Source organism: Onychostoma macrolepis, chromosome 13 (assembly GCF_012432095.1).
Source record: "Onychostoma macrolepis isolate SWU-2019 chromosome 13, ASM1243209v1, whole genome shotgun sequence".
Lineage (NCBI taxonomy): Eukaryota > Metazoa > Chordata > Actinopteri > Cypriniformes > Cyprinidae > Onychostoma > Onychostoma macrolepis.
In genome coordinates this window covers 13,129,742-13,143,824 of record NC_081167.1, presented here as the reverse complement: position 1 = coordinate 13,143,824, position 14,083 = coordinate 13,129,742, and the positions used below count along the sequence as shown (strand labels likewise).

The window sequence follows — 14,083 nt, the reverse complement described above, 5'->3', positions numbered from 1 at the left end:
ACCTTAATAAGAATAGTGATTTAATAAGAAATCAACCCTCAATTTGATTTTACCGAGTTAACAAAAGACATTTGAGAGAGATTTCCCACGTGCTCTTCCTCCTCATGCTCTTCTTCCTACAAAACTGCTCCAGTAGCCTATAGTCTGTATCATGGCAGCCACATATATGATCGCTATTATAAATGCATTGGATCTGTTAAGTTGTCAGCCAAAACAGCAATAACTGCAGGGTCCCTTAAAATGACTCACAACGCGCGCTATCCCGTTATATTTTGTTACCTGCATTTTTTCCATGTTGTTGAGCTATGCTGTATTTCTTACTCATTTTCTGAAAATATTTATTAAAAAAAAAAATCTTACCAAATCTCAAATTATTTCTTTATTATATTCACAATTGTCTACTTTGATTACGCATGATTTTTATGTTTGGCGGTATTTTCACGATATATATTATTGGGGTCAAGGAGACAGTTTTGGGCATATACTGGAGAAATTTGCGGGCATAGTTCAGCACCTTTAAAGCGATTTAAAGGTTTTCGTCCTATGGTTTCTTCCAGACAAATTCCCAGCTGTCACCATTAATTAAAATGAGGTGATTCCAAATAACAACATAAATGCATTTTTTTTTTTTTTTTTTTTGCAATACTAATGCATTCACCAGAGGCCTCATTTATAAAATAAGATGCGCAGAAACCATCTTAAAATTGATACGATCATCTCTCAAATATGCGTACGGGTGATTCATAAAATGAACGTACGTACAGAAAACGCACGTACGTGTCTCATTCAGATATGAAATCTATGAATCGCAAATGATCTTGAACTTGCGCGCAAATGAATGGTTTCTGCTCTCTGCTTGTAAACGACTCCTAATTAATGTCATTACCATGCAAAAAATCGCCAGTCATCATCCAAATTCTTTAATTTAGAACAGCGAGCTGCAAAAACAGCTTACATTTCCAAAAACCTGCAGTAGCCTACTCGAACAAGGAAAAGACAGTTTTTACAAATATGAGCGTTGACGAGTATTTAAGCGCACACACACTCTAAGACCAAATTTGAGCGTACGCTCGCTTTATAAATGAGGACCCTGAAGTCAATAATAACGGTACCAAAAAGTTTCCATCATATTATCGTTAAGGTGACGCATTAACCATATGGTCTAGCAATGGATTTTGGCACGTTTTTTGCATCTGCAGAGAAATTAGAATAGACTTTTAAATGCGGATGAAAAAGACAAAACAAAACAAAAAAAGTAATGCTGTTAAATTTGTCAATGAAGTGGCCCTTTGAAGCAGCATAGCATTGCAGGTAAGCGCCATAACCAGGATAAGTTAAGCCCAGACTCCCTCGCTACAGGATCGATAAAGTCTCAGCAGTGCCACCGCTGCTGTTACCCGTGTTTTACCTTTGATCCATTGATATTTGTGTGTTTAGTAAAGGGGATGGGGGGATTCAAGCAGAGTTATAGGAGCAGTACAATACAATGCACCTGACCAAGGCTACAAAAATGTCTGCCATACTAAGAAGTTGTGACTAAATTTACTCAAGTAAATTTCTCCAGACCAGCATCAGTTTAAGAATGGAAACTCTCAGGGCTTTCCTTCGTTAATAATAAAAAGAGAATCTAAGATGATATTTAATTTGTAACGTAAACTATTTGAAGGGTGATTATTTTGTAATTGCTCATTAGTCTTGTATATTTATCGCTGTACCTTATGGCAAGGCCGCGGGAATTGTGAGGGGGGTTCATTCTCCCATTACAAGGATCAGTTTCAAGAGCAATTTGTGAAACTGGATAGATTGTGTTTGTCATGACGTCACATTTCAGTCCATGCTATAAATATGACCTCAAACCAGCTTCAGTGGCCAGTTGCAACTGGAAATACAGCGGAAGCCTGCAAATAACTTCGGACCGTGCAGGACCTTCAGTCAAAAGACACCTATTATGTTTTTGCCAACTGTCAATAAATTGAAGTGGAACTGAGGACAGTCTGCACTTTAATCTTGAAAAATTTTAAAGGTAATCTTACATCAGTATGGTGCAATACGTTGCTATAATGCAGCAGGCATAACTTTATTTTGCACACGCGTCCAGACCGTCCAGCGTACTGTAAAACTGCCTTTTAGTAGGATCAGCGGACGTAATTAAAGCTAGTAATTGCAGATTAGAGGTTTTGGGTCATTGGGGTTATTTGATAGGAGGCTGTTTTAAATGACGGGTAATTATTTAACATCACTCGTATGGCGCAGGTTTTTCACCTGGGTTTAAAACCCAGACCTCAATTTCAGAAACCACTGCAAGCATTTGGAAGCTACACCAACTTTTTTTCCTCGCTGTATGATGAATCATGGCAATGGCCCTCTGTGATTGATCGTTTTCCCTCTGCATAAGCGTGGCGTTGTTGAACGTTTAAGTTAATGTTGCTTCTGAAACAAGTTATCGCAGCACGGGGTAACCTAGCGGGTCAGAAGGTTCTCAATACAGCGAGTCCCATGGCCCGTATATGCTTGTTTAGAAAAGCAAATCGATTAATAGGTCTAGTCTATACAAGGTCGAAGTTATTTATAGTCCACCGCTCACTGTTTGCGAATAATGACATTTTTGGGTGCGTAGAGATTGTATCTTTCGACAATATTTGAATAATTTAAACACACGAGTTTATCATAATATTAATAATTAGTAGCCTACGTTGCATAATTAAATTAAACACATGCTTTAAAATAAGGCTATAAGAAATATAAATAGAAAATATTGCATTAAGTAGCCTGCTTCGGTTCTCTAATGCCCTTGCATTTTTGCTCTTTATTTGGCACAATAACTGGGCCTATAAAATTAATTTAATCTTCTCAACTCAAATAACGTTAACAAATAATAAAAAGTTTCTAAGCCTGTTCTGTTCGGCGAAATATAATTTCCCTTCTTTAAATTCAGCTAATTGTCCAGCATTAAATGCAAAACACCAGGCGCATTTAAATCGGCAATGCAAAATTAATAAAGGGGAGCGAGCGGTAACGAGGGGGTGTCCTGTCTTTTGAGGCACAACGGAGGGAGAAAGTGCGCCAAATTTGTTTGCAGCGGATCAAGGCTCACCGCCTTCACTGCACTTTCTTTATCTTAATTCCAACTTGAAAAGATATAATTATCTAGTTTGAACAGGGCTGCTATCAAATCCTTCTTTAGGCAGGGTAGGGAACAGCTCGAGTGGATTGTGGGCTCTGAGCCGCTCGGTGTTGCCCGAGATAGGAGTAATGAAGTTGTGGAGTCCGGAGATACAAAGGGCATTAACCTCATTAGCATGAAACCTTTTCTTCTAACTATTGTGGGACCCTTTCAGCCTTCTAATCCCTCTATTTCAAAGCTGGGTTTGTAATAAAGCTTTTAGGGGTTTTTCAAAGCTAATAGTATTCTCCGCAGATTTTTTTTTTTTTTTTTTTATATTACCGTTATAGTCCACAGACTGTTCAAAAATCCCTTTATATAGTATGTGTATGTATTGCCCAATGAAAATTTTAACCTTTATCAAACTACGATTAAAAGTTTTGGGGACAACACGAAAACGCCCAGCAATGGTCTTTCTTGGGGGATTTCGGAATATTTTGTCACGTTTGCTCAATAAAATAGCTAATAGGCTGCTACTTATTTCATGCAATTTTATTTTTAAAACGACGATTAGGCTGTTTCGGGATGATGACATATTTAAATGGATGTTAATAGATGTAATACAAGTTAATAGATGAATTGACATGTGTTTCACATACAAATATAAAATTCATATTTGCATTTTATAGCCTATTATTCATAATAGGCTAGTATAATAAAAAAAAACAAGAACGGAGAATGAAGGCTAGATACTTTCCAGCCGTTGCTGCCGACAAGATTTTAAACAAAGCTCCTATTTTGCGGCACATTGCAAACCTTCTCTTATCGCGTTGTGAGAGGTAGTCAGATTGTACTAAATTATGTCCAACCAGGCCCCCTTGGATCCACGGATTAACAGATTAAAGTGGACCACTGGGCAATGCATCCCCTTTCCCCCACATATTACTCGTATGATAATTGCCTAAACTGATTTGCACTTTCACAAAAGCTCGCAGGACTCTTTGTAGCTTGAACAGACCAGACGCTGCTCTTCTACCAATGGAAATAAAACTGGTTAATGCCAGTCTATCAGACTGAGCGGCAAATGAGGCAAGAAAAAAAACAGGCACTTCGCTGTGGAAAAATCGAGCTCAAGACCGTTGTAAGCATTCTATTCGTGTTACATTTTAACCAGTCCGTTTCCCCGTTACATTCTTTATACGCTCAGATTAATTAGACAGCTGGTGGAATATTCCATTGATAAAATAGTGATAATTACGATACCTCGCCTGTTTGTCCTGAAGGACAATGACACCAAGGGACCGAATCAGAAGAACACAACTGCCAGTGAAACCCATACAATACTGTCCAATAATCATTTTCTAAAAAAGGATGCATCCTAGACCATTCACTATACCGGACAAAAGTTTCATTGTGGCCTCTTTTTGTTAAACAAAAAGGCTGTAATTTTATTCTGAGCAACATATTGATAAAACTTTATTGACAAAATATTGACAATTACATACTTCTTGGAAGTATACTTTGTGTTAAAATTGTAGCAAACTTAACACAAACACAAAATTATTTACATTCTTGTAAAAGACGATTTAACATAAACATTAGCTTTTAGTATCTCTATACATGGAATACGCTCAGTGCTTGAAGTTTTGCTGCCTAGGCGGCCGTCAATTCTTGCATTAATCCTTCGAGGCAACTCTTTAAAGGAGGGGCGAGTCCCGATCATATATTCGCACCAAGATTACGGAGTCATGGTAAAGCTTAATTTTTAAGGAATGTCATGGAGAATTTTTCATTAGAATTACTTTTGCATGTGGTAAACTTGAATAAAGTTTTTATAATCTGGTTTTAAATTTGTCTTACTTCTTTAAAAAAAAAAAAAAAAACACTATAACGCAGCACTGCTACTTCATATTGTTTTCACAATCACTTTAACACGAGAATCATAAATTCAAAGACTGCACACTGTTGTAAAAAAGGAAGAAGCACACAACATTTGTCAGATTAAAAATAGAATCAAAACAAATTTACTTTGAAAAAAGAAGGTCAAATGAATGAATTAACCTACCAAAAAATTCATTGCTCTACCATGCAATTCAAGTTTTACAAAAAACAGTTGTATATTTTGGTATCTTGATGTGGAAGGTTCACGTCTTGAAAAAATAAAACGAGAGGAAAAAACCCTCAGAAGTGCAAATGTCCTATGCGCATTTGAGCTATGTTTTGTGATAGTGGTGACGAGGTGGTGCGGGTAGTGTGGTGATGGGGGGCGGGGGGCTGCATGTAATACCTGTCAATCACCTTGCCTTGGCAACGTGAAAATTATTGACAGTTCCCTTGTAGTGACAGCAGTGCCACCAACAGGATCTCTCACCCTCAAGCTGCCGATCTCGAAGAATCAAAATGTGATATTGGCTTTACCCTCTCCCTCTGTCAGTACACAGCATCCTTATCCGTGACATCCTTCAAGCCACGCCGCTGTCCCGGGTTCAAACAGTTTAAGTCTTTTAATCGTCTGAGGTGACGTCAATTTCCTCGGGGCTTCCTTGTTTTGTGGCCATTCTCCATCGGTTTATGTGATGAGTTCCTTTCTTTTTCTGTTGTGAATCCGAACCTTCCTCCTCCAGTTTCTGACGCTTGAACTTCGTCCTTCGATTCTGAAACCAAACTTTTACCTGTGGCGAGGAAAAATGAAAATAAGCAGCGTAACGTACCCACACAAAGGCTTTTCGTTGGCCTCTGAATAAAACAATTCAACAAAGAGAGTTGGCCTAACAGAAGGTATCACTAACGGGCCTTAAGAATAACTAGGGCTAGACGGACAAAGAACCGCCAGGTATCTCACAGTCAATCTAGTCGCGAGAGCATTGGTCGACTTTCATTTAGTGTCCTCGGTCGGCATAAATTAAAACAACATAAAGAATTTAAATGAGGTATTAAATACATATTACTGATAAGTGAGGATGAGATAGGGGAGAGGAAGACTGGCTGGCGTGGCTTTCCTTTTAAAGTGCACCTGACCTGTTTACGAACGACAGGTTGCATCAGCACTATCATGCCCTGCTGCTTCTTCAAACTCAAACTTAACTGTTGAGCGAGAACGGACTCAGTACAATAGAAGCAGCATGTGAGTGTATAATAGTGTGATACCAGTGGAACTTCACCGACTTTGTCGCTTATTATCACGGATCAGTGTGTTAGCTGGCCTATTTACAATTCACCCCCTCATTATTACATCCCCGTATAAAACCTTTTCTATTAGCACACATTGGTAAAGTTCAGTCTTTAGCTTAATTCATCACCTTTATCATTCATATCATCCGTAAAGCTCACAGCTGACAATTTGGCAAGTGAGGCACATTTAATGTGCTTTCAGAGAGCTAATTGAAGCATTGAAGTGGCTCGTAGTCCATTTCTCTCTCTTGCTCTTCTGAAAGAAGGCGTTTAGAAAAGGGCCGGTGCTGTCACCGGGACAATAGACTCCGACCGGGCCACTGAACGATACGCGCAAATACGATCTTAAATATGGTTAGGGAAATTCATAGAATCCGCCTCATTCTTTTAAGTGTCCATTTAAAACGGTTAACTGGTTAATTGCCAAACATTTTCCACAAGAGCCCTCTGCCTAAAACGTAATCGCTCAACCTCACCCAAAACCGGGTTGAATTGGAAATGGTGGATTTAACTCACTTCAAACCATCGCGCTTTTAGAACAATGCCCTTCACGCATGGAATTCCCAACAAAACCAAACGCTAAATAGCACAACAACATTTTCTGTTTGAAATCAAAAAGTCGCCACATCTGTGCAAATAATAAACGTATTGTGCAAGGCCACTTTATTGCTAACGCCAATACTCATTGCGACTACATACATGCAAATATGCCATCAAAGAGAACGATTAAACGTTAGAAAATATTTGCATAAAGAACTTATATTTTAAAAGCTTTTATTATTTATCGTTTTTGTTACGCAAACATTGTCTGTGTGTTTGTATTTAAGGTGTAGTCGTCTAACCATAGTATGTAGCCTAACCGTTTCAATGCAATTGTTATTTAGGCCGTATTATATCCATAGAACCAAGCGCACATTCACATATGGCTGTACACGCTAATGAAGACAGATAAACTTCATCTTACCTGAGTTTCTGTGAGGCTAAGGCTGTGAGCGAGCTGTTTTCGTTCCGCACCGACGACGTAATGATTTTTTTCGAAAGCATGTTCAAGCCGTAGTAGCTGTGATGGTGAAAAAGCTGTACGAATCCTTTTGGGCTTTCTTGCCAGTGCATTGTGCAATAGAAAGCTTTCCGGACTCGTTTCGTTTCCTGTAATGAAAATGGTGGAAATTAAAACCCATTGTCTCCCATAAAATTAGCAAGTCTATCCTTTATCATTGACTTCGTTCAATTTGTTCTCATCTATTAATTGGGCCTTGCATTTTAAAACATTGTATAGCATACAACATCTTACTAAAATATAGTCTACAATAATATCACAATTGACCGGTCATGTCAAATAGAAATAGGGCAATATAAAGATATTTTTTTCCTGTTATCTTTACTTGCCAATAGCGATAATGTTTCCTGTAGCTAAGTAAACTTTTGTTGCAAATTCAAATCTGAGACTAAATAATGTTCATTAACAGGTAATCATTCAAAATATGATGACTACAATATTATTTTCCTACATTTGTAAATAAAACACACGGAGATACAGCACGGCTCTTTTTGTTTCACAACTGAAATGTCTTCGAATTAATTCAATGGCTTTGAGTAGCCTATCTTTACCAGTAGTAAATAAAGGTTTTCATTACTAGCGTTTCGGTTAGAAACTGGGATGACAAATGTTTTCCCATTCTGAATAATATAAAAAAAGAGCCAGAATTTTTGCTTTAACATTTGTGCAATTTAGCTAATAGTGTGATGTATGTAATAATACGATAGCATGACACTTATTAACGTTTATGAATATTAGCGTTAGTTTTTAAGGTCACTTTTACAACATTAAGGACCCAGGCAAACTTACTTTCAGATGAAGGCGAAATTCGATAAATTTACGAGAAAAAACGTCTGTTCTATTAATAAATTATTTCGTTGCTATTAAGTTTTTTTCTTTGTTTTTTTGTTTTTTCTTTGTTTTTTTTTCTGGTAATGTGAATGCGTATTATTTGTAATAAATGTTTTTCATATAGGCTATATTTGACTACACAACAATCGATGGATTTTGTTATGTTGATTCTTTTAAAAGGCGATGTAACACGTTTACGCTAAATATAGCCTATATCTAAACCTATTAAATTAATTAATTAAAAAAAAATAAAACATCAAATACAAAAGTTATACATACTTATTTATGAGTTTTAAACCAGCTTAGTGTATGTATGGTATAATGCCAGGTTCCTTTCTTCCAGCAATTTACTGATAACCGTTGTATAATGTCAGTAGGCTACCTACTTCACAGCATTAGCCTATTATTTCGATAGAATAAAATGGTTATAAACTTTTTTCGATAACATTAATTTCAGCGTTTTTAATATCTAGCTCAAAAGTGCCATTTAGCTAATTATCAATAAAAAAACTGCCGTGTCCTTGGGCCGTGTGGCCTTTTTTCTCTGGACGACTGGTCAAAATAACTGGAGAATAAAATATTTTGCTGGAACTTACCTTGAAATCTGTGACCCAAGTATCTATATCTATGTATCAACCACGGGTAAAAAGTTGAAGGGTCCCTTTGCTGGCTTGCGAAAAGAGGGTGCGGACTGTGCGAGGACGACAGTGGGTGAGCAGCCAAAGCGTGAGGAGGAGGTACTGAATGGACTGGGACGGCGGAGTTGGGAGGATGTGAAACAGCCTCAGCGAACACCAAGTCCGGGTTTGAGTAGACGCCCCTGCCGCTGGAATGAAAGCCGTTTAAAAATGGGTTCATCTGGCTTGAGTTTGCATAGCTGAGAGCCGCTGGTCGTATGGGCTCCTCGGATCTCGACGCTGGCAAAGGATTATCCTTCGCTACCAAAGACTCTATGGTAAAACACCTCTTCGGTGTGGGCTGAAACATGGTTCACCAGTCAAGATTCCCCAGTTTAAGTGAAAACGGTACACGCGTTAGCACTAAAAAATACTCCACACCCAAGACCAAAGTTTTGTCAGCAAGTTAGTGGCGGCTAAAGAAAGGGTAAAAAAAAATCTGTCAAAAGCACACAGCTCAACACATCGTGAGAGAGGTGGCCGACTTCTCCAGACAATCCATGAATGTGATCGGTTCCTCACCAGTTGTGCTAGCGATTTGTTAGTTCATGAGCCTAATTAGCTCTGGAGTCACATAAACAGTTTCCTCTGAAGCCTGTAATGGCTTGGTGATTGGTCGCTGCCGCTCGCCTTAAGGTTGAGGGAAGAGTCTTTAAGTGCGTCAATACGAACGAGCACGGAGAGGCGGATTCAAGCAAAACGGAACGGATTCGCCCAGAAACAGAGCTGTGGAGCAATTTACATACGCAGCTGATCCCATTGAGAGACTCAAGGTACTTCAGCATGTATTTGTGTTGCACACAGGGCATAACGACGCTTTTACATGCTGTTACTACAGCACCTCAGTGCTTAATCACTGCACGTTTAGATGTATAACTACACATGCTGATTTGTACTCGACTACAAAAGTATAAATTCAGAGTTTCGTTTAAACAAATGACTGTAATCAGTGAAATTCTGTCAGGACATAATCAGTTTAAATGACAACCTCTGTGTATATCAAACTTTTGAAGGTTCTTCTTGTCTGGACGCTCGGTGGGCCTGTCTAACGCCCACCTCTGCATTGTCTCTCCACGTTTTCATTTTCTCCGATGGGTTTGTGATTAGTTTAGGGATGAGAGACTCTCTTTCTCTATTGGCCAGGAGACAAGGATGAGGCTTATTAGACACAGACAATATTTTCAGCTCTGTTTGTTTGTCGTATGACTACAAGAGTGTATTACCCTCTAACTACTCATTAAATTAGCTGAGTTCAATCCCATTATGGGTTACTAATGTGCATACTGCATCTCAAAAGTTCAGGTATGCACAGTTGTCAACACAGTTTTATAGTCTGTTTTGCAGGGTGTGAGGTAGTTCGGTGATAGGCTATTTTAAAAAGCTTTTATATTCTTTTTACTTTTACATACTTTCAGATACATCTCATAGCACTACAATTGCTTAACATAGCCTACACCACACAATTATCGGTTGCAAATGAAGACAATTTTGTCGGACATGAAACTATAAATAAAAACGGAAACTGCAGAAATTTTAGTTAGCCTAAATTTCCACCATTAAATAGGCTATACTAGTAAAATACATACATACATCAATTTATAAAAATCTATTAGGCCTATTCTAATTTGTGCATGAGACACAAGCACGCGTTTTATGTCATTTTAAAATTCAAGTGTTTTATGGCACTGCAGTGAACGCATGTGCAATGTGAGGAAAAATAATTGAAATATTTACAAAATAGGTCCACATTTATTACGTTCATTGTTCACTTTAATAATTTTGCCTATAGCTCTCAACACCCCACATTTGTTAAAATAAATGAACAATATATCAGCTGTTGGTTTAACGTACGAACGCAGCATGACAATGTGGTGTACATTTTTTCAGTAGCCTACTGCATTGCATTAAACGGAGGAATTCGTTTTAGATATTATCCTTTCCATGAGCTTTTCTTGTGTTAACGCGAAGTGAGTTATGTAGGCTAGCTAATTCTTATTATTATTAGCCTATTATTATTATTATTATTATTATTATTAAATCCGAATATATAAAGGCATATTATTATTATTATGTCGGTCTATTTTGCTTGCGTCTAAATTAATAGCTAATACACTGTAGTAGAAACGGACCGGATTCAAATAGGCTACTAAGCTACTTGTTTTGTTTCTATAAACCTGCCACAACCCTTGCTCAGATATTCAAGTGATTTCTTGATTCCAGAAATAATCCTGGATTTTCATGCGTATGACAGACATACATTAACGATTATCAATTCAATATCTAATTCATACGAAGCTGGAGTTAAGGTCACTCAGTTTTTGCTCGTCTGCTCTTCCGTGCGGTGAATGCCTTGAAGTAGGCTACTTTACGAGCTACATTTTAAATATGATCGCGCTTTTGCTAGCCTAAACTTTTGGACTTAAAATAGCTGCTGTGTACCCCAGACTTTTTCTTTTACTTCCATTTTTTTTTCGTCCGCATATAAACAAGCCACTAGGCTACATTTCGATTTTTAAGCTATAGGAAGTGGTGAAACGAAATAAAAAAACGGGACAATTATCAGTAATTTTTACACTTGTCCGACTTTTGTGTATTTTCTAAATTAGGCAGATGCTATTAAAATCAATTTCGATATTTTTGATTATTATTTTTGATTTAAAGAACAAAATACGGCGCACACTGAGGATCTGCTGCTCTTCGAAGGGGGTCAGAGTGCTCCTAGATCTGCGCATTGAAGTGTAAGGATAGTGCGACACCAACTGGTACTTTTACAAAATGCACTTTCCGCCAATTCCTGGACGTACACAGAAATGAAAAGCACTGTTTGGCTGTCTACATTGCTAATTATGTTTTTGTTTTTGTACAGGATATTTACTGTTAGGGCGTGTGTGTTACGTTTTTCGGTGTCATTCAACATCGACATCGAAAGCCTTAATCATTTATGGTCCGTGATACCACCTGCAGTTAAGTGATATAGGCTTGTCTCCCGTGGACTAAGAATTTACAAGCTCGTGAGAAGCTTTGTCTGTATGACGAAAATATTAAAATCCCGCCATTAATTTCACTTGATTAAACTCGCAGTGTAATGTACACATTTAGCACTTTGCGGGCCCGCAACCTAAACACATAGATAATGTTAATACAAGCCCAAGAAACAACAATAACAACAACAACATCAATAATATAAATGATCAGTTCGTTAACTTTACAGGTCTCACCATTTTCACTTTTCATGTCTACGTAGACTAGTTAGCCTATATTATTTCTATTGATCTGTAACTGTCTCGAAATTAAGGTTTCAAAATAATAGCCTAATGTTCTCAGTGCAGCTATAGGTTATCATTCATTTGCACAAGCTATCAAAAGCACTAACACTTGATCCATACCAGCATATCGTTTTAGTCTCCAAAGTGATTTTTCTTCGGTGTAAAAATTAAAAGACAAAAGGTTTAAAAGTCGCCGGCGACGTAGACCTGGAATTAGAAGACAAAAACGCATTGAGCTTTATTCGACTATTTATTTGATCCATCCTTCAAAAAATGTGTCGGATACGCAATAATTAAGTGGATAGCTTTTGAAAAGATGTTATGAAATGTAACTGACGCCCATGAACAGCTTTTCGAAGAGCTTTGCAATAGAAATGTCAACTGAATTATGTTATATCGTCAAACTGCAGGATTCACAATCATGTATTCAGTGTGCAAGGCCTATCAATTTCAATACAAGAAATTACCTTTCAGAGCTGTTCTTTTCATTCCACGCAATAACTTGCAAGCAAAGGCTTTGCGCAGACCTATCGAAAGGAATTATTCTGGTATTTATAAAAGTCTTTCGCCAGCATACTGACAAAACAATACACAGTTTTTGTTTTTTTTAATTATTTGCATTTTGCTTTTGAATTCAGTAATTGTATTTCCACTTAAAGCGCAATAATTGTAGGCTAGTGAACCAGCCCAGTAGGAAACTAATTCAGAAATTGCACTTGTTGCTACAAATTAACATTTAATTCATTAGCCCATTCTAATAAATATATAGGCCTAGCTAACACAAAAAGTTTGAAAATGAAATTTTCATGAAATACGATTGCTGAAACTTAAATAAATGAATAACAGCCTACGAAATATGAGGTGTGGTAGCCCAACATGCTTGTTTTAGTCGTTCTCATCTAAGAACGTCCAAGTCGACGAAGCATTTGACATCAGTTTTAATATTTCTTTCTTACACACACCACATGTGTAAAATACACACACATATAGGCTACAAGCCGTGCAAAATAATGTCTTAAAGCATTGAGTGCAGTGCAACTCAAGACTTTACAAGAAACCATCACACTGTTCAACATTAATGTTCGTTGTCCTAGCATCCCAGTTTTGAACGCCGTAGCGGCCGTAATTTTTATTTAGTTTGCTGCTATAATTCGTATTTAAACACTTGCTGCAGCAATATGTTCGAAAAGAGGCTACATTTAGATCTAAATTTATAAAATGTTTATAAACTAGGTATAAAACATTATTTCGTAATTAGAGTTTATAAATTCCAGTCAAATGACTGGAACTAGACTGAAATATAGGGCAACTGGGTGGCAGATGCAGAGATTAAGCGATACGTGCCGTTTAAAGGCATATATCCCGTATTCACAAGCAGCATCCCTCCAGCTCGAGGTCGGCAGAGTTTACTCACGGTGACCCGTGGTCAAACTTCACAAAGTAGGTCTTAGCAAATATAGGGGTCTAATCTAGTTTGGGAGTTCATAACCTCTTGCGTGGGAATTTGAGGCTCCAATTGCAGGATTATTGGCCTTAATTGTGGATTTTCCACTAGAATGCAACAAAGACCGCTGACATAATTGTTTCTTTCTTCTAGTCTTTTCTGCATAATGATATAATGCGAGCAAAAGTTTATCACCCTCGCAGCGGGAAGAATCACGATCCAAAGAAGCCGTTGCATGAAACTAAGAACTCGCATTGATGAGGTTTACCGAGGATTACCTCTTATCAACGTGTGCGTGTGGTCCTCCTACCCCAGTTAGTTTAACCAAGAGCCAGAAGGTCTTTAGAAAAAGGCATCGTACCACCTAAAACTTCCCTGAAAGAAAAAGACCGTCCTAATCGAGTTTGAAACTGGATTATGCCATTGTTATTGTTTTCTTGTAGAGATAAAATCTCGCTGTACTGAAATGGCGGTGTTGTTAAAAATATCTGCATTTGTATTGTCAAATTTGCCACCAAAGGTGTGTGGGGG

At 37.7% G+C, this 14,083-nt stretch overlaps 1 protein-coding gene across 2 annotated transcripts; it reads right to left on the bottom strand.

Annotated features, from left to right (window-relative positions):
- Positions 1-4,566: 4,566 nt before the first annotated feature.
- On the bottom strand, positions 4,567-9,674 carry emx2 (empty spiracles homeobox 2). 2 transcript variants are annotated; one of them, XM_058796101.1, is made up of 3 exons: positions 8,762-9,480; positions 7,239-7,423; positions 4,567-5,775 (listed from the first exon to the last, which is right to left on the bottom strand). In XM_058796101.1, the coding sequence occupies exons 1-3, from the start codon at positions 9,150-9,152 to the stop codon at positions 5,608-5,610; spliced, it is 744 nt and encodes a 247-aa protein (XP_058652084.1). In that variant the 5' UTR covers positions 9,153-9,480; the 3' UTR covers positions 4,567-5,607. The 2 variants fall into 2 exon arrangements, with proteins under 2 accessions (XP_058652084.1, XP_058652085.1); XM_058796102.1 differs by lacking the exon at positions 7,239-7,423 and having other exon boundaries at positions 8,762-9,674.
- Positions 9,675-14,083: the final 4,409 nt, after the last annotated feature.